This window comes from Notolabrus celidotus, chromosome 4 (assembly GCF_009762535.1).
Source record: "Notolabrus celidotus isolate fNotCel1 chromosome 4, fNotCel1.pri, whole genome shotgun sequence".
In the NCBI taxonomy this organism is placed as follows: Eukaryota; Metazoa; Chordata; class Actinopteri; order Labriformes; family Labridae; genus Notolabrus; species Notolabrus celidotus.
In genome coordinates, this window is record NC_048275.1 from 25,460,401 (window position 1) to 25,482,329 (window position 21,929).

Consider the following 21,929-nt stretch of genomic DNA (forward strand, 5'->3'; position numbering starts at 1 on the left):
CATCACAAGGTGTAAAACAAAGCTTCAATTTACCAACCAAGCCATTAAGCACAATGGTCATGGGTCTTAAATAACACATTGAGTACACTACAAAGGCTGTATGCAATATAACCTAATGCTAACTTCACAAAGATAATCAAACCAAACCAAATAACCATTCAGGTATATTGATGGTAAGAAGAAGAGATGTGCACAGAATGAGAAGGCCGATCATTCTGTTTTCCTTACATTCTGTTTTTTTACACTTAACACTTTAAAACATGCCTGACCTCTTGGTAGACCGAGACCATGTTTTGAGTCACTGTATCTCATTGATAGATGTGTTGAACTACTCTTCACCTGATGTGGCTGTCACTTCAGCTTAGATGTGGTGTGTAATGCAGAAGAAAATCAGTAGATATCATGTTTCTTAAAGTGGTAAGGCTTTTCAGTCTCCCTTCTACCAGGAAGACAGAAATTAGAAGTCAATCTTGACATGAAGAAGATAGCTTTTTTGGCATATTATAATGTCAGAGGCCTCAACTTTACTCAACACTTTCTTCTCTTCAACTTTATTTGTAAAACACCTTTCATACATACAAGCATGTTGCCAAAAGTGCTTCACAAAAGAACAGGAAGACAGAAAACAACAGAAATGGGTAAAATAATAAAAGACAGAATCCTAAAAAAAATACTAATAATAAATAATAAAAAATTGATAAAATAAGATCAATAAAGTGAAATAAATAAATAAGTAAGGAAAGAAAGCGAAATTAAAAATAAATTAAAGTAAAAAAGATCAGATAAATGAAATAAATGAATAGATAGCTAAATAAATAAGATAAATACATGTTAAAACAATGATTCTAATATTGCAGTCCTAGGATTTTACCATAAATACACATCTCATCTGTTCAGTAGAGGTCAATATTTCTATAAATAGCAGGTCTATTAAAGTAAAAAAACATTATTTTTTGCAATTACTGAAAAATGCAACGAAAAAAAAAATCATGACTTTTTTTCTTAATGATACTGATAACTTTTGGAGGAAATTGTCTCACTGCATTGTGTTGACATGATATAACACATTTAATATTTGATATATAGTATAAGTCATAACTGGAAATCCTTGTCTGAGTTAATAAATTAGAAGTATGTCAAATCTGATTGACTGCTACTGATACAAATGGTGATTCACAAAGTTATTTGTCTTTTGGTTGTTTGTTTTTATAAAAGACATTATACAATCATAGTTAGATAAGGTTTAATTTGGTACTTAGCAATCCCTCTTTTTCTATATATCAAACCATTCTTAAGCATCAAGCCAAAAGTGTTCACAGGCTGCTGTAAGCTCATTTTTAGTAACCTCTCTCAAGCAGAACAAGCACCATCCTCCCTGTAACTTAATAATACAGCTGACCCCAAACTCAAGTTTCTGTGTCCCTTTCATCTCCCTCTCCTCCCTCTCTTCATGTGTTGAATCTTTCTGCCATCACTACGCAGCCCACGCTCCATCAGCTGCTCAGTTTGTTGATTTGCCTACATGACTCTCCCTGTTCACCTCTGCCGCCTGACCTGCAACATTTCTGTATGTTTGTCACGCCTGCCTTGACTCGTTTTTTAATTGGTGTTCATTAGAGGGAGAAAAAAAATGCTGGTTTTGCTCCATTTTTGCCTTAAAATTTGTAGGGAGGGGGAAGTGTATAAAAATGTTAACTGATAGTGGATCGAGGACAGCCGTGGCAATTAGTGCAGGCTGAAAGATGAGCAAGGCACTGTGCTAGATACTGTGATGCCTAGAGAATCTCTCCACACAAACACACACAGAGAAACATGCTCAGTTAGCCACCAGAGCCATGTGGAAGAGGGCCACTATTGATTTAGGCCAGGCCTGCAAACTGTGTCGTCTTCGTATTTATCATAAACACACACATGGAAATATATTTGAACAGATAAAAGATAGACATGAGAATAAACATTCATGTCAGCCAACACACAAATACACAGGCACACACACATGCACACACACTCACACAAACAGAAATATCATACAGAAAGAATAATGTGTTGCTGGGGTCATTTACTTGTTTCATAAACACCATTATACAGTTGTCTCTGCTTCGTTCTATACGCGTATAACTTTGTTCACTGTACTTTAAATGTTGCAGCCTGGGGTTCCACATTGCTTTTGTTTTATTGTGTTGACTTGTAGGTGAATTCTCAGTTTGCTTTGTAGAACCCTAATAGTGCTCCAGCTTTTGAGGCTGGTACAGATGTCAATATTGGAAAGTGAAATCAGTTCCCTTTACTTGAAATTAATTACTAAAAGACCTGAAACGTAAGATTCAAACTCATTATTTTAGATGTTTTTAAAGTGCTTTTTATTTTTTTTATTTTTTGGGCTTTTTGCCTTTATTCTATAGGACAGCTGAAGAGAGACAGGAAATGTGGGGAGTAGATAGCGGGGGAAGACATGCAAGAAATGGTCAACCGGCCGGGAATCAAACCGGCAACCCCTGCGACGAGGACTTTAGCCTCTGTACGTGGGGCGGTTAGACCACTAGGCCACCAGCGCCCCTTAAAGTGCTTTTTAATCACGCAGAGGCAAACATATGGCCGTAGATGTTCTGCTCTATATATTAATATTATGATCAATTTTTGTACTTGTTCTGTTCTTTTAATATATTACAGTTATCCCTTGTATTATGTTGGTGTGTATGGCTGCTCTGTGTCTATCAAAATCTTTGTTATATGTGTTGCCTATCTTCTCCAGAACACTCTTGTAAAAGAGAGTTTTAATCTGAATGAGTTCCCCACGTTTTAAAAAAAAAAGTTAAACAAAAAAAACATGGAGATAAATCTATGTTGATCTAGAATTTCTTTTATACTTAAAGATATTTAGTGTTCTCTGTCAGTTATTGAGACAGTAAAAGACACATTTCCCCTCAAGTTTTCTAAACACTCTCATTTTATACAAACACAGAATGACTATAAGGCTCTTGAAATCTCCAGTAGACATGTATTACACAACAAATAAAGATTTCGAATGAATTAACATGATGCAGTGATTTTTTTTCGTAGTAGTCCAATATTGTAAATATGGTGGCAAGATAAAGGCAAGATTGAAACTTTTCAGGTTTGCCTCCAAAGCACAATATTGACTACCACAGATTTTTTTCTCTCTAGTTATTTACATATCTAATTGCCCAGTGTCATAAAAGGACATGTGTGAAAATGTTTCATTGTTATTATTTTTTTATTTTATGGGTTTCATATGGTATTTTACCTACCAAGAATTGCCTGAGGACATGGAACAGGTTGATCAAACCTATCAGATAAAAAAGTCTGATTTTGGTTCATGAGAAAGCAGAGTTTCTTAATAAATGAACAGATTTCAATGAAATTTGATGGAAAGAGAGCCCCAAGAAACATGAGATTTTTTTGAGAAAAAAATCTGCTCACACTTGTTTCAATACCACAAAGAACACATGATGTTATGCATTTCTTTTTTTTAAATATGTCACTTCTCACCAGACTTTTACAATTGCATTATGCATTTTTTGTCCGTTTTTGCATTTTGAAGAACTTCTTTATTAATGTGTAAAAATCAAGACTAGTCTGGCTATATTTGCTAATCTCTCTATTTGAAGATGACATACTAATATTCCTCTTTAACTCCAGAAAATACATTTAAAAAAAACAAGAACAGAAAAACAAATTTTCACCATAAGATTGATGATACCTGCTCATTTTTTTAACCTTTGTTGTCCCTTTTCTTCTCTTCCCATCTTCAGGTGAGCCTGCAGTGGCCAGAGAGAACAACTGTCTGAATGCAGCCAAGGCCTGCAACCTGAACGACACATGTAAGAAGTACCGCTCGGCCTACATCAGTCCCTGCACCAGCCGAGTCTCCACCGCGGAAGTCTGCAACAAGAGGAAGTGCCACAAGGCCCTGCGGCAATTCTTCGACAAGGCAAGGCACTTCTGACACAAGCTCATCAAAAAATAAAAGAAAAAAAGGAAAGCACTAAAAAGCACAACACTAGAGGTTTCCACTCCACTGATATCTGATAAAAGCTGAATGTCCACCACAAATGACCTGCTTCAAAAAGCAGAATGATGTTGAAGTGCATAAGTTAGAGAGGTTTTCAAAAAAACAATAAATAATCATGTGGGTCTTTTTTGTCCAGGCTTTGCTTTTCCAGCAGCGGCAAGCTTTGACATTGATTCGGTCATCAAACACAAAAGATGTTTTGGCTGTCTGTGCTGTATTGAAAAAAATGATGTGAAACATTGTAATTACAGCCCAGCTCCCATCATGCCCCAGTGGAATAACTTAACGGGGATTGCTTCAAATAAGCAACAATATGAATAAATAGAAAAGTACAAAGACTGCATGACAGTGTTCATCTTAATATGATGTGCATTGTTTTCTCTTTTTTCACAACAGAGTTCTCTGTGTAAACAGCCTTAAGCTCTGATTTTCACTATTTGACATACAACTGTGATGACACTTGTTTTTTGTTTTTTTTTGTTTTTTTTTGCATCATAGCTGTATTGTTAGGCCTTTTTTAAAATAAATAATCACATCTGCATTTAGTTGATAACCATTTCTGTTAAATATGAACTATAATGTATCCCTTACTTGAAGGTTTAGTGTCTAAATTTCTATCTGGATCCTTCATGCAAGAAAAATGAGGATTGGTTGATCCTTCTTGAAAAAGTCTTCCAGCATGCAGGAAGTCATGAATTTAAAATTGCAATAGCATGACCTTTTTGATTTCTAATAAACAAAGTAAATAGGAAGTTAGCTTTAGCAGGAGGGTACACCAGGAAACTTGTGAGATTAATGGGTAACCGGGTCAGTCAAGTATAAAGCATGTCAACCTAGCTATATCACTATGGTAACCTTATCCAAATTCATATCCTGGTCTGGACACAGTGTTACGGTAAGCTTCTGATTCACTTGTGAAGGGGAAAGTTAAGGGAATTACATACTGATCCAGAACCACTTTACATAGACTTGCTGACCTGGAGCAGATTATCATAGAGAGGCTACAGAAAGTTCAGAGTGGTTCTGGATCAGGACCTGGTCCAGTGTAATATAGAGGTGAAAAAAAGTAGTGAAATCTCCCTTTTTTGCATTTTGACAAATAAAATAGAGGTTTTACTTCAATCTTAGAATGTGTGTCTGACTATAGTGCTTCTGTATCAGTATCCAGTTCTCTTAACTTTCCCTTGAACAGTTGAATTGGGAGCTAACGTCAGCATTGCATGTTGTGTTCGGTGTTTTAGCTTTAAATTAGCTGTAAAGTGTCATATTTTCATAGACTAATGCTTTCCAATCTCTTCTTTGGAGACTAGAGATCCCCAGTTGAGGTAATGTGCAGAAGGAAACGTTTGCAACTATAACATTACGTTACAAATCAACAGCATGAAGCTATAACATCCGAGTAAAACCTACTGTCTCTAACAGGCACTTCAGGCTTTGTCAAGCCAGCTTCTTTAAAAAAAAAACTTGGTACAGTTGGCTTCCTTTATAGGGCAAACCCATCAGCTGCTGTGGAAGGTCAACAAAGTAAAGAACAGAATGATTCGACCAACAGAAAAGGAAGAACAAGAAAAGTCTTTGAGGTATGTTCACTTAATGTTGTTTTGTCATTCTTTGTTGCACAGGTTCCTCCCAAGCACAGCTATGGCATGCTGTTCTGCTCATGCCCGCTCAGTGACCAGACGGCTTGTTCTGAGCGCAGGCGTCAGACAATCGTCCCCGTCTGCTCTTATGAAGAAAAACAGAAGCCCAACTGTCTGGAACTGCAGGCCTCCTGCAAGACCAACTACATCTGCAGGTAAGAACCTGAGGACCTTCAAAATATATTCAGTGTCTTTTCTGCTACTTTTTAAGGGTTTTTTTTATTGTAAAATATAAAGTAAAGGGTTGATTGGAACTCAAGGCACAGAAATGTTAAAGTCTGGGTTTCATTATATCTAGAGTGTTCCAAGGACAACATGGCAGACATGTTTGTGGGTACAAATCACAACATAACATGTGGATTACACCATGAAGAGTTTGGCTAATTCCAACAATTGTGCCATTAGGACATAATTGCTGCTGGCACAACTTCCTTAGGGTATAAAATATTGCCCCAAAGGATGCATCAACTTTAAAAAGAAAAGAAAATCATACTGTTTAGAATTAGATCAAGATCCATGTGTATGACAATGCATATAACTTGCTCTTAAACATACATGAACTGGCTTTAGTAGCTCTTGAGGACACTACATTAACTGAAGCTATTTCCCTGGAGACTTAATCCAACTGAGAGCTTTCTCAGACGCTAATCTTAAACATAAACCTGGTCTTAACCACTTTGACTTAACCATTAACTGTTAGTGTTTTAGTGTCTGCATTAAGTGTCTGTGTCTTCACATTATAAATCATTTCACACAGGTGCAAACACCAAGCATTCCCCTTTTTGAGACCCTTTTATATTTTGTACTCTGTAGTCACCTAAACAGCAGAGGCAAGAGATAGAGAGAGTGAGAGAGATTCATGGTTCCGAAAAAGTAACCCTGTGATAGACATCTGACATCACCGGTGCTGGAGTGTGTATGTGTATAATGTTGTCTCTGGAGCCCACAGTCAGCAGTCATGTGGTTCTCTGGGATTAAATGGAAGCATTAGGCATCATAAATGAGCTCCATTTGGACTATGGCCTCAGGTCTTCCTCCCTCTCTTTCTCCTCACAGTCTGTCTCTACTTAACAACAAGCAGCATGACAACAGGAAATTCATACTACAACTTTCTGTCCTCTGATCTTTACCTTTTTTTTTAATCTACACAGCGCTCTCTATCCGTCAGACATACGCTCAGGGCTGAAAAACAGGTCTCACTGCAGCTCAGCTTCTTCTGGTCCATTTGTTGGTTAGCGCAGACAGATTAAAGCTGTGCATTTTCACCAGCTTTCTCACCGTATGTCATGAGTAGCACAGTAGCTGCGTTGAAAACTCCTATACCACCTATCTACAGTTTTTGTCAACTCTGCACCAGATTGGTGTGTTAGATAGACTGCATTGTGAATGCACCCTTGTGAGGTTTTGTGAGTTCTGGTTCATGCCTGCAACTTTTTCTGGTAGCAAGATATAACTTTCACCCGTTAAGATAGATAGAGAAATCTGTTCAATTATAGTGCCTCTTTTTTTCAGAATTTTAATACCATCTTGTGAGTTTTAAAAATAGCTCTACTTCTTTTAAACGCTGGTACTATGAAAATATATTTTTTTGACTATTATAAGAATCCATCAGTTTGCCTGTAAAAGGAAGAATTGAAAATATTTTTTTTTGAATGGAGGAAAATTCAATAACCTTGTAGGTTAAGCCTCAAAAATTTAGTTTTGGTTGAAAATACTGAGAGCAAATATTAATTTGTTAACCTGTAAGTCGTGTCTACCTGATGGAAGGTCATTTTACCCAAAAGGAAAATAGCTTCCTTGTTTGCATTATTTATTTTTTCTTAGGCATCATTAATAACTCTCTTTATTTAGACCTGAAAATTATTGAGAGCAAAGCCCTCATTTACAATTTTGTTGATCATATAAAAGAAACAAACACAAATTAATGACATTCTATTTATAGGAAATTAACATGTTTTGTTGAAATAGGATTTTTTTAATCATTTTATTTTCATTCCATACTCTTATTTTATTTTATTAAGTTTTGTATAGATTATTCACATTGTCGTTAGTAGAACTTTACTCACCAAGCTCACCCAAATTTGGTTTGTCATAAAAACATGTTTTTATAGAGAGTGACTCTCTTGCTCAACTTAGTACCTCTTCTTTATTGGGAAACGAGGAATTGCACCTGTCATCAGCCACAACATTATACCCACTCACAGGTTAATAATACTGATAATCTCAGGACAATGGTCACTTTCAGTGGGTGGGATATGTTGGAACCATTGGCTTAAGGGTGTGAGCGATCTTGATATCTGCCAAATTGTAATTGCCGAACGATTGGGTCAGGGCGTCTCCAAAACTGCAGGCTTAAGTGGGTTTTCCATAGTCCATAGTGGTCAGTCAGTTTTTACTTCAAAAAAGCAGGAAGGATGGAAAAAAAGGACGGAAAACCAGTGGTCATGATTGGCTAAGGCTGGTTCCTCTGGTCTGATCCAACAGGAAAGTTACTGGTTCTAATGGAAGGTGTCAGAACACAAAAGACTTTGCAAGTTTGTGTTTGTGGAGTTGCGGAGCCACAGGACAGTCAGGGTGGTGCTCATGTTGACCCCTTTCCACCGCTAAAAACACCTATGATGGGATCATGAGCATCAGAACTTTACCACAAAGCAATGAAAGAAAGTGGCCTGGATGAACAAAGACAATGAGTTCAAGGTGTTGACTTGGCTTGCAAATTTCCGGGATCTCAATCTAATTAAATACCTGTGAGGTTTGCTGGACAAAGAAGTCTGATCAATGGTGGCCCCCCCCTCACAACTACCAGGACTTAAAGGATCTACTGCTAACGTCTGTGTGCCAGATACCTCAGCACACCTTCTGAGGTCTAGTGGAATCTATATTGCATCAGGTCAGGGCCAAAACAGCCCTGGTCTGATGAGAGGGGACCTAAGGTGTCATACTGATTATGATCATTTCAGTTTTATTGTGGAAAGCATCTCAACTAGTATTAATCCAAAGTGATGGTAACATTGCTAAAATACAGGATTTAAGACACTTTTGAGAAAGACTGTTGATGAAATAACCTCTGCACAAAGATGTTACATTAAGAGTATCATCAGAAGGTTTGGCTTTGCATCAAAGAGTTAGTATATCACACTCTATCTAATTTCTTATGGTGACTTCCTTTGGAATCCAAACTCCATTCCAATTTCACATGCCACTGCACCTGTAGCAAAGTGTAAACAAACATTTATGAAGGCACTAAATGAAAGAGAGCAGACCTGCTGGAGAATTGCCTTTAGCCTCGTTCATTCCAGGATATAAACCAGCCGCAGCGTACATAAGAGGGTCATCTCACTGCACTGACGGCAGCCATTAAGATGCTTAATTACATTGAGAGAAATGACTTCCAGTGAACGCTCATTTGGACCAGGCATATTGCTGCACATTCCCGTCACATTGGCCATCTATATTTCTCATATGAAATCTATCCAAGCTCTAATGATGTTTGGCTCTGACATTTTTTGGGGACGTGTGTTTGTTTCAGGTCACGACTGGCTGACTTCTTTGTCAACTGCCAGTCGGAGCCGCGCTCACTGTCAGGCTGTCTGAAGGAGAACTACGCAGACTGCCTCCTTTCATACTCTGGGCTGATTGGTGAGTTCACTGACATTTGATTGTTTTTGGCATTTGCACCAGGGTTAAGCGGAATGTTCTAACTTTCTATGTCTTAAAGAAGAGTAAACACTGTTCCTTTTTCAGCTTCTTTTCATTGAACTGTTCTGTAGCCGATAGAGTTTGATGGGACATGTAAGACCAGCAGTGAGATTTACAGACTAGTTGTAATCAGGTGAACCAAAAGGGAGCAAATCAGAAAAAAGGTATCATTGATCATGCATTTTAAAACCCAGATTCCATCAGGGCTATGCTAGCTACAATTTTACCCAGCAAGGTAAAAAGAAGAAAATGGAAAGCTGTCTTTGGCCTCACAGAGAAACACAATGACATGGATCACATAAAAGAAAAGATTCAAAAACAGTAAAAGATTGAGAGGGCTTGGAGTCCTTGACATCATCACATTTAAAATGATTAAAAATGAAACAATGATTAAAAAAGTTGGGGGAAAAGGTTAAAATTAAAAAACACTATCATTTTATAAACCATTGCAAAGGAAGACGTAAGAGAGCTTGGGGTCATTGGCATCTCCACATTCAACACAGTTCCAAAAATAAAGAAAAACTGTGATAAAAGTTTTAAAACGTTCTCCTTTCAGAAGCTGTTGTATAGTTACCCTGAATCATGAACAGTCATGTTTTTGGAGGTGGGGGTGAAGGAGCTGTGGTTTTGTTAATTTAAGAACTTCATAACAAAAAAACAAAAAACGTGATCTGGAAAGTTCTAACCAACCAAGGTTGATCCAGGATTTTGAACTTTATATTATGTTCTTGACCTTAGGGAAACCTAGACACAACACGTGTGACCCCAACTCTCCCCACTCCCAAGAAAGCCAGCAGCACAGGTCAAGTCAGTGTTACAGCTGCAATTTTAATGAACTTCAGAGATGAGCAAAAGCCAAAACAATACACAAGAGTTGTCTAAATTAAGCCCAATTTTCCCTAAAAGAAAATAAGTCCCTCACCAAATGAGAAACATCTTACATGAGCTCCTAATACAGAACCAAGAGGAGAAAAAGGAACTAAAAATGCTACTCTCTCCCACTCTGCTGCTGAAGGTGCTCTTACAAGCTAACAATCCATCAAACAATCTATTTATGTCTAAACTAAATATCTAACATGTCAGGCCAACATAGTTTACTCCAATGTAAAAGTTCAAATACACAGTCTAATGCCGGTCTGTTGAGAATTGCAGGAGAAGACGAGAGCAGGCTGTAGCAGTTAGAGTTTAAACAAGCAATGTGTAACATGCAACCAATCCTGTTGCAGCAAATCTGTCTAAACAGACCAATCAGATGCAGCATTTGCATCAGCACCGAATAGGCACACATCTACACTACACAGGGGTGGAGACGGAGCTGCACAATACAGCAAGAACAAATCACAAGAAATATGACCCCGGTTTATATCATTTATTATTAGGATTTTTTTTTTAAGTATATACAGGTACAACCGAAGTTGCTGTTTGGCATAGCTGCATTAAGCTCCTACTGATCCAAAGTGCACAATCAATGCAAGTCATTTGAGTTAAAGTTTACTCAGGGAGTCAGAATATGGACAAGCCAAACAAACAACTTCTCATTTCCCTTGCATGGCAAATAACTGCGTGTTATTGGCTTATGAATTTTGACCCCCCAGTTATGCCTCGACCAATCACCATGCATTGTGCCACTCAAGGTGCCTCTCTTGCTTGGAGAGCAGCAACTCTGGAAAAGGCGTTGAAAAAGTCCCTCTAAGGAGTGTTCAGAGTTCTTGCAGGGACATGGTCCTGCAACTGTTCTTAGAACTAATCTAAACTAAAAGTTCCTCTGGTACGAAAACACCTAATGAGCTGTCAAGAATCGGTCCTCACAATTCACTAAACCAGACCACACATGCACACCCAGTCCACACAGTGCCAATTCATTCTGCCTACTGCAAAACAAAAAGGCCTGTTTTGGAGCGCAGCCAGCACAAGGGAACAATCCATTGGGGGAGTGAGAAATCACTGACTGAGGCTATTTACTTTCCCTCGCAGAGAGAAAGCCTATTCTTCACTCCAGCTTCTCTGCATTATGCTCCCTGCAGAAACTCCACCACACTGTGTTACTACTCTACATGGAGAGGACAGAAAGAGAAATAAATATCACAACATTTAACTCTGTTATGATGGGATTTATCGTTTAACACAGAGGGAGGATGATGACTGAGTCTTACAGGCTTTTGATCGTCATTTTTCCTGACAGTCTGTTTTATATTGAGGTTCTTGACTAGAACAATTGACATATACACTTTGTTTATGTATCAAAAGTTGATAATACATGAGTAACAACCTCTTCCTGCATGTGTTGTAGGCACCGTGATGACTCCCAACTACCTGCGCTCACCCAAAATCAGCGTCTCACCTTACTGCGACTGCAGCAACAGTGGCAACAACAAGGACGAGTGTGACAAATTCACAGAGTTTTTCACAGAGAACACCTGCCTCCGTAAGTTATCCATCTGATCACTATTCTACTATATGTTCTTCTGCTCTGTCCTAATGTGCTCTAGTGGTATCTGTGCCTTTCAGTTCTGCTCTCTAACTTTGTGTTTTCACCCACTTCACTGTGCTGGAATCTTTTTATCCCCTCTTTTCTTTCCCTGTCTCCCCTTCTAACCAAATATATCCCATTGCCATGCTTGTATTGTTATCCTCTCCGCATTATGGAGAATCCAGTCAGATTGCACCACCGTGCCTGAATGTGTGTGTGTGTGTGTGTGTGTGTGTGTGTGTGTGTGTGTGTGTGTGTATATGTGTGTGCGTGCCCAAAAGCCATAGCAGAACTCCCGCTCCACATCTTTGACAGAAAGCCGCTTTTTCATCCAGCCTCCTTACACAACGACTTTAATTAACAACCGCACTGCCTGTCTCAACCCCCCCTACACACTCTCTCTCGCACCTATTCCCAGTCACCATTAATACATTACAGGACATTTGTTCTGAGGTGTTGAGTTAAGAGACAGATGAATTCAGTGTTTCTCTGTAACAAGAGCTAATTCTGCTCCTTTTGTTTTGATAGCCCACACAGTGTCAGTCTGCCTGCAGTCGTCGTCCGGTTAAAGTGTAACATGATTCCTTATTGATCGCTGTACGGAGGTCAGAACACAGGGTCATAGGGAGTGTCTTCCTCAAGGACACCTGAGATGGATACATGTAATCACATACCTCTGACTGATGGTTGAGATCCAGTGTAATGTATTTGAACGTCTGTTTAATGAAACCCTTTGTAATAAGTTATTCTAACAAGGGTTATCAAATGAATGTCAGGGATACAAAGTGATGTATGTATTTTGATAAATGTGTGCAACTGGATTGAGTTGTTAAGTGCACCTACTGTTTCAGGTTGAATTACAAATATAGAACAGGTAAAGCTTGAGCATTTAGGGAATTAACCCATCGCAAAAATGTAATTGGGCATTGAAGCCCCCCAGGCAGAACTCTTTCCTGTCTGTGAAACCATCCATGGACAGAATCCCAAGACATTGCCATCTGGAGGACGGTTTCCAGTTCAGGGTCTCAGAATTTCATCTCACTGTTTTGCAGATGATGTGGTGCTGTTGGCTTCTTTAGCTGGGAACCAGCAATGCAGACCAGAAGCTCTGTGATTGGTCCACTGTGTAGCATTGTAATTTCCTGCATTTAAAACATTTCTGGTACCACTGCCTACACAGATTCAACAGACGCATTTTCCATCTCCTTCGATGTCTCCTCTCTTTTCTTCTTTGCAATAATTGCAGTATGAGTAACCGCTGCTCAACATTTATCAGCTCTAACTCTAACATAAGTTTAGTAAAGTGGGTATAACTTTAGACTGCTGTTTACAGTCGACCAGTAACAGATTATACATAAGCGTACAGTTGCAGCACATTTTGACAACCACAATGTTCATTTGCAGTTTTGTTTGCCAGTAATCAATGACCAAGCAATTAAAATTAGTACCAATTTCAAGCCACTAACTGATCAGTGTGTCCTCACTAGATGTTTGAATGTGATGTATCTCAAATAATGAGCCCAAGTCAAAATGAGGTGGATTAGTTACCTCTTGCAGTTCAGCTCTACACAGGCTGAGAGTGCAGCTTAAATTTCCTCTTCTCCTCTTCTATTACCCTCCTCCCTCCTGGTCCTCGTGTTGTCTTTGCTTTGTTCTCTTTCTACCTAACAGGGTTAACAGGGTTGGTCTGCTGAAGATAATAAGGGCTGCCACAGTCAGTGTTAGTAGGTGTGTGTGCGTGCGTGTCTGAACTTTATGTGTGAGGTGCGAGCCATATGTGTCTTTACCTCTGCATGTTGGCAGGGGTTGGCATATGTGAGTTCAAGTATATAGATGTGAGATTTGCAGATCACAGGAAGTTAATGTGGGTGAATACACACTCTCTCTCTATGTATATTTAACATGTACTTTTACCAGCTGTAGAGAGGCAAGCAGAGAGAAGAGTGTAGGAAAGTGCCTTGTCTAAATTTTCATTATTTGTCTTATTTCTCATTTTTCATCTCCCTACTTATTTCACCATTACCATCTCTTTCTTTCCCCTGGTTTCCTGCTCATGCTTCACCTAAATTCTTCATCCCATCTCTGTGTCTCCATCTCCCTCCTTTCATGCCCTCCCTCCTTCTACACTCATTAAGTTTGCTCAGCAGTAACTGGAACTGACAACTCAGAAGATCCTGACACCGTCAGCTACAGGGTCATGACTAGAGAGAAACTTCAAGAGAGGAAGAAAGAGCAGAGACAAAAGAAGGGAAAACTAAAAGACTGAGCAAAGGACTTTTTGTTCTTAGACAAAACTTTAGATGTGTTATTGTTAAGGGATGAAATAGAAATGCCAGAGATGAATATCCCTTTATCCACAAATCAAATTGTGGCAGACTCATAATAACACATTTTCATTCATTTTAGGACTCTTGAAACCTTAAAGGGGGATTCTGTCCACCCTATTTTTCATTATTGTGGGATCAGAATCACTAACATGCAAAATAATTTTTCCAGTTGATTCTTCGCAAAACAGCTGGGCGATATGCCAAATTTCTGCCACCAATCACAAGACATTACCAAAAGGGATTGTTTTTGCCACCAATTGGTGGTCAAGATAGTTGTTCTTTTTTGAGAACATTTAGGAGGGGACGCCTACAGAGTTGAAACTTTTTGTAAAAGATTTGAGCACTCCTTAGATACCAGTGCCAGCTGTCAACATTGTTTTATTCATAGCTTTAGTTTATTTGCTTTATGTTGTAGTCGGGTGAAATCTGAAACAAAGACTTGAACACCAAACTGTCTTTTGAGTGAATTATTCTCTGCAAAGAAGGTGACAGTCATACAGAGGGCTATGCAGTTCTGCAGGGTGTGACAAAAATCAGATGAAACAAGCTTACCTTTATAATAGAGAATGTGCCCGTCTATAGTTAGTTCCTCTTCCAGAGAAGGTAAGGCTAAGGACAACTTTTAAAGTTATGTTTTGGGGCATTTTTTGTCTTTATTGGATAGGAAAGCGTGAAATAGACAGGAAATGTGGGGAGCAGAGAGAGGGGGAAGCCATGCAGCAAATGGTAGAGGTTGGGAGTCGAACCTGCGACTGCAATGAGGACATAGCCTCTTTATATTGGGTGTGTGTCTGAACTGCTAGCCCAGGCTAAGGCCAACTTGTCCAGACCAGGGGTCTCATTTATAAAAGAGTGCGTAGAATCCCTACTAAAAGAGTACGTACTCCAAAAACCCGGAAATGGCGTGCGCCAAAAATAATTCTGATTTATAAAACCGTTCGCACGCAAACTTTACGCAATGTTCCGTTTATAAATCACAAACCACCTGGAGATATGCGCACGTAGATCAGCCTCGTATTCCGCCCTTTTCACGCCCACATTCAACCATATACGGTCAATGCAAAGAGCTTTATGAATGAAGATGCATACAAATGAGCCGGAAGATCAAAGGTTCTCACGGTGAATCACGGCAACAACAGAGAGGAAGACGGAGAAAATAAAGTTTCTGACACACAAACCGTGATCCTCGTGAATGAAGCGGAGTTCAGAGAGCCCTTATTGTTTGTTTCTTTCTGCAGGAGGGACACAAAAGAAATAAAAACAAAATAAAAATATGGAGTGACTCCACGTCGCTGCAGCGTGTATCCGTCAGCAGTGCCAGAGCATCCATCATTCATCATTACCCACATGTCTCACTGCAGTGTTTCATGTTTACAGGACACACACTTTTATTTCACATTACAGAGAGCTCACGTCATTCAGAGATCTCCTCTCTGATATTATCTGACAGAAGTTTGATCCGTGAATATAAGTTTTAATGTGCTGGTTTCATCACGGGCAGCTTGGTCTGGGCTCTGACTGATTATGATGATATGTAAGATAATAACTGTGAGAACCGGGCATGGCTTTACTTCCACACTTTTCTCATTAACACAGTAAACACATGCAGGTGATGAAGATGTGATCAGTGTGTGAGGCAGCCGGGGCCGTGTCTGTGCGCTCCGTGTGCGTCGTACAGCAATCTTTATTAAAAGTATAACTACACGTAGTGACTCTGGACAGCGTTAGAAACATTGAAAACATGACTGTCACTTTGCTCCGCGGCCAATTTACGTCCTCTGATGTAACTTTGGTTTTTACCTCCCGACGAACACGTTAGGATACAGCCCGTGTGTTTCGTCTACACCTCAGAGGAATGTAAAGGTGAGACAAAGCTGATGAAACATTTGATGAACTTTAAGACACGCTTTTATCTTTTAATGACAGCTTATTGGAAACGACTCACAACAAACACACGTTCAAATAGAATATGCATATTTTAGTGATGATGATGACGCGGGTCTGTTAATATGTTCTTATTCAATGAATGAAATGTGTAAAAGGCATCAAAATATAATCTGACTTCACTTCTCCCTCTCACCAACTGCGTCGCCAATTTCCCCCTGCCTCTAAAATGTACGTACGCCTGGGTCAGAGTTTGTTTACCGGTAGTCACATTTTCACGTCAAGTTTGTTTTTTATAAATCACAAACTTGGCGTGAAAACAGGCGTACGCCAGTTTCAGGCCCCGTTTTGTGCGTAAGCAACCTTTATAAATGAGACCCCAGTTCTGCAGTCAGGTCTAGACAGCACTGTAGGCGTGAAGATACCGTTGACGACACACACGCGGAACAGTCAGTTCCAATGTTCCTAACATATATAAAACAGTCAAAAATGACCTTACATGTTTATATTACTGTGTTTTTTCGCTGCTTCCCAGATTTCCTGTCTCTCTATAGCTGTCTGTTAAATAAAAGCAAAAATGCCCAAAAAATATAACTTGAAAAAAAATGGACTGCACAACAGCTTCCTCACAGGGACACCAAAAACTTATGGCGCTCCCCCTGATGACTGGCTGCAGCATAGGTCAAAAAGCCTTCCCCCTCCTGTATAACAGATGGAATATGGGTCTAACTAGAAAATGAAATAGCCAAACATAACTTTTTCTCAAACATTCTTTAATGTCACAGCAGTTGGTTCTTATGCAGAATTATGCAAGGGTTCATTTTTCATAGAAATTTGGTTTCGTCTGAAGGCTTAATATATTCAAAGTATTTCATGTGTTTCCTTCCCATTTCTGGAAGATGTACTGAATATGCAAAGGTCACACCATCCAACATGGACATCATTCTATTATTAGAGCAAACCTTGTACATGCAAAGTGAAACAGGTGTTAACGCAGACATTGCATCAGTGGGAAGATGACATTGTGTTTGTTCAACTGCACCATGATATTTTCATTTTTCATTATTTGGTGTAATGCTTTAAAAATGCTCTGTAGGTGTTGTTTTTTTTACATTTCTTTAAAAGCCACGGGGAGTTTAAGACTTTGACGTAATGATGAAAACAGGGGCATTTGGTCTGAGAACTGTTTATTTAAAAGGGCTTTTTTTAGTGTTTAGAACTGTGTCCATGATAGATTGTTGTACCAATGTGATGCTTATATTCAAGATTTCAGGTCAAATGTGTTTGTATTATTCATTACTATGGGTAACTGTAAAAGTAGCAGATCTCAAAGAAGCATGAAGTTAGCGGTATGTGAACAGTAACTTTAACACTTGTGAAAGTGTTTCTGTAACATCCTGATGAAAACTTTATCAAAACCTTCAACTACCATCTTCCTAAAGATAAAAAGGAAAAAATAACAATAATTGATTAAGAATAACAGAGTGCTTCATTTATATCTGGGAGGCTCCTTAAAGAAACTTGTACAATATTTCATATTTAATTTCATCCTGAGGCTTAATCAGAGATCTGAACAGTGTTTCACACACACAGACACTACTGTGAGTGTAATTAGGCCTGAGGTTAAAAAATGGAGTCCATCAACACTTACGATAAGCTCATCAGCCTTCTGCTGTCTCTGCATAAAGCTGACAGCTACAAAAACACATGCTCACACGCATAAGCAAAAACTGAATATGCACATGCACACTCATGAGGAAAGTTGCACTTATAAAGACTGCAAGATGTTGACGCATAGACGTTTTGTGCTGATTATTGCGCCTAAGATTTTAATGCCAACATCTTTCAACATCTTTTGTTCTGTATAATATTTTTTTAAGACTAAAGAAGAAGTCATTTAAGGAAATAAAATAAGGAGTTAATGGTGTCACTTTTGAGTAAAAGCTGATAAACCGAGAGTAGGACTTGTTAAAGATGCCTAGAGTTCTGTACAAGACAGATGAACAGACAGAAAACCGTGACTGGTGACTTTGTGTTCACTTCAGTTGCTACTTTTTAATGAAGTCTACATGAGTGGTATGACACCAATTTTAATTTCCTTTGTTTTAATTCATCCAAAGTATTCCGGAAAGATTGTCCATTCATGCAGTTTATCTATATGCTGATCATTATGTAGACATATCTCTGTGTCTGTGCACATGTAGCATGAATATTTCAGTGGGGTTAAAGAGCCGTTATGCAGATAAGCTCTCCTTTCCTTTACCACAGCACCAGGGTCATAATTCACTGTTGGAGGGAAGAATATCATTACGTTCAAACAGCATCTCTGTATAGCTCAGCTTTCCTCTGATGTGTGAGTATATGTGTGTGAGTGTGTGTGTGTGTGTGTGTGTGTGTCTTTTACATCAATGCCATAGGACGCTATTAATAGGGCCACTAATGGACTCTAATGGTAAATAGCCACATCAGCACTCAGGTTTTTGACTGTGTGGTGAATTTATAATGGAGGGAAGTGATAACAAAACTTAAGTACCTTCTAACTCACCTTTAATTGTGGTTTTAGACTGGTGCAGTATAAAGCTTTATTTGAACATGGGGACTAACAAGCTTGTGATTCATGATGAGATCCAGCTCAGTGCTAAAGTGACCTGCTTTGAATTGCAACGTAGTATTTCTGGTGCGTCATTATTTGCCAGCTCAGCATATACACAGAGTCAGACGAGAGACAAGAGATGTGTTTGGAAACTTTATAAGTCAAATTTAGCTAATGAAGTACATCTTATTCAAGCTATATATCATATGCTGAAGGTAGAATGTCCATCCAAGCTTGTTACAACACATCATCGTGTTTATAGTTAGGTGGCCAATTGCCATTGTGAGCATTACCAAAGAGAGAATGAGGTTAGTAGTGACTTCTCTTTACTTTTGTGTCTAATGTCATTTGCATGCATTTCTTTTTTTGGGCTCGTACTGCTGAAGTAAGCCAGAGTGAAGCCATGGTTTAATTTACTGCCTAAAGTTGAACAGAGACCTACTTAAAATAGATGAACAGGCCCTACTCAGGGGGATGTGATGGACCAAAAACGACAGCGTCTTCACTGCACAGAAAAGGGAGTCTTGGTTTGGGGCCATGTTACGTTAACTGGTAGTTACCCTGGAATAACTAAAATGTTGTCATCTATTCCCAGAGGCATATATTGCATAGCGTCTCAAAATGGTGATGGACAATGGTTTCCAACGGTTCTGAGATTGCCAATTGAATGAATCGTTCAGAGAGTATTCAAGTATTTGATTGTATTTTTAATTTCATACCTACCAAACACTTTGCCCATTTTCTCTTTGTTTTCATGGCTAATTAGTTCAACCTCTTACTTTTTAGGTAATGCCATCCAGGCCTTTGGGAATGGGACAGATGTTGGAGTGTGGCAGCCGATGTCCCCTGTCCAGACCACCACCTCCACTACTACACCCTACCAAAGGAACCGTGAACGCAACCCCAACACCATCGACAACCACATCAACACAGACCCTGGCATCTACCACTTCTGTGGCAACCTACAGGTAAGACACACACATATTTACAAAAAACACACTTTCAATAAAAAAGTAGTTTTAAGTTTGGAAGATGGCTGTTAGGCCGAAGGGTTCCAAGTAGACTTGGGCAGATCAGATCCCATGACATGAATATATATATACTTTAAAATGTTTTTCTGGGGTGGAAAGACCGTACTTGCAGAAGTTTGGGAAGTTACCAATGCTGTTTGTCTGGACTGCTGATTTTTCTTTCCTTGTGTACTTCATGTCCATCAGTCTCAGTGTCCCTGGGCATTTTGTGTAAAGTTATACTGCTATTTCTTTGTTTCAGTTCCCTCAGCACCTCACCCTGCTCTGGCACACCCTATTTCTTTGTACTCCAGAGCCAGTCCCTGTTTTTTTCCATATCATACCAAATATGTCAAAACAGTGAATATATTTTTTAATTCATTTTGAAAATGCTGGTAAATGTCGTGCATAAACCCTGAACAAGTAGACAGTATACACTATTGGAGGAGCCTTAATCAACAAAGATGGTTGAAAAGTGAAGCTGCTGCAGAGACAGATATTTTTGCTAGTGTTGGTAAAGACCAAACCAGAGCTAAATATGTTGTTCTTGTGCCTGGACAGGTGGAAATAAGAAGAGAATTACTTGGTGAACAAAAACAGTTATATAGGTCATAAGTACAGCAGGGCTGATTTTTATCAAGGTTAATTCTATCTTTTAGTAGTCAAAAACCACCAGTTCTCCTTAAATACAGTGCCTCAACGAATAACAGGGAAAACAACAGACAAACCATTTACTCCTCCATCAACTTTAACAACTTCAATTGGAATTTCTCTAAAATAATGGTGATAAATTGCCTTTATTGGGGCTTGACATTTAAAAAAATTACAAATGGTCCTGCAAAATACTGCCCTGGGTCATCTTTAGCTTGAGTTATGGTTTAAAAAGGTAATTCACCCTCTTTCTTTATCCTGTATTTGTCCTGATCTGGATCAGGCAGATGTGTACCTACGTGTGACTTTTCCTTTGCGTCAAATCAGACTGTCAAAGTGTATTTCTCAGTTGGAGCAGCCACTGCTCCACAGGAACAACAGTTATCTGGCTGATGAAACAGAGGGATCACAAGTAGCAATCCTGAACAATGTTGATGGGCTCCTCCTGGGTCAGGGCGGAAGTGGGAATAATACTGTCATTACCTGCAGAGTGATGACAGAGACTCAGCGAACCATTTCGGATATAATAATACTGCAAGCTGATGGAGCATCATGAAATCACTAAAGTTAGTTTTTACCTATTACACAGGAAATCCTCCATAGTTCTTTTAAAGTTTAGTCTTTAAGAAAACTGTGTAGAGAGGAATGACTATTGGCAAAGAGCCTGCTTTCCATACTATGGCCTCTTTAAATGTGGTGTACAATTTAAGCACTAAGCCAAACCTTGCCAAAAATAAATCTTATATATAAATCTCAGTTTTTGTTTGTTGTTATCATTGTTTTTAAAACAGTATTTGACTTGTTTGTGAAAATTTAGTTCATATTTATTTGCCTCCTACTGCCTCATGGCCCCAATAATAACACATTGAAAGATGTAAACTATCACATTGTGTTACCTCACAAAACATTCCATAAATAATGACATACTTGTTTGCCTTGTTTATTAGTTAATGTATTAATTGTGCTGACATTGGTTAAACACACTTTATATTGAAACTAACTTTTGTCTCTGTTTTGGGTCTCAACCCTTCACTAAAGGTAATCGCTGACACCAAGCTGCTAAAGGCACTTCTGTGTTCACCAGCTAGATACTTACTTTGTGTTCCTCCAGTTTGTTACTGGGTTGATCAGAGCCCTCTAATATCACCAAGTGAGAGTTAGCCGGCAATACAGTAAAGCTACAAGCCCGTTATCAAACGAAATAATCAATTGACAGATACTGAAATTGGGGAAATTTTGCAAAACAAGTATCTTTAGTCATCCTTTTTCACATTACAGATGGTCAGTTTACCCATTTTTAACATGCAGATATTAATTAGCTTTAAAGTTGGAGTTAGGGTCAGTTCCAAATCCTCGTTTAATTGGGCACCTGATTGAAAACCTAAAGATAAAAGTCAAGTCAAAGTAATTAGTGGCCTGGGTAACCCACTTTGATTAGATTTATATCACAGCTTTGCATCTGTCCAGACTGTTTTAGAAAAACAAGAATAGAATTTAATAGGATTGCCCCACAAGGATATAAACACACACTTACTAACACACAAACATGCAGGGGTACCGTCTAGCAAGTTTACTTCCCACAGCCAGATTTTGTAGATAGATGCCTTTACACACTTATTTCT

At 38.8% G+C, this 21,929-nt stretch overlaps 1 protein-coding gene across 5 annotated transcripts in view; it reads left to right on the forward strand.

Annotated features, from left to right (window-relative positions):
• Nucleotides 1-21,929, forward strand: part of gfra1a (gdnf family receptor alpha 1a) — a 121,016-nt gene that overhangs the window by 83,840 nt on the left and 15,247 nt on the right. For all 5 annotated transcript variants that reach the window (XM_034681753.1, XM_034681757.1, XM_034681755.1 and 2 more), the window contains 5 exons: nucleotides 3,774-3,952; nucleotides 5,656-5,828; nucleotides 9,203-9,312; nucleotides 11,663-11,797; nucleotides 19,433-19,614. In XM_034681753.1, the coding sequence (XP_034537644.1) occupies nucleotides 3,774-3,952; nucleotides 5,656-5,828; nucleotides 9,203-9,312; nucleotides 11,663-11,797; nucleotides 19,433-19,614 (779 nt within the window). The remainder of the gene's footprint in view (nucleotides 1-3,773; nucleotides 3,953-5,655; nucleotides 5,829-9,202; nucleotides 9,313-11,662; nucleotides 11,798-19,432; nucleotides 19,615-21,929) is intronic.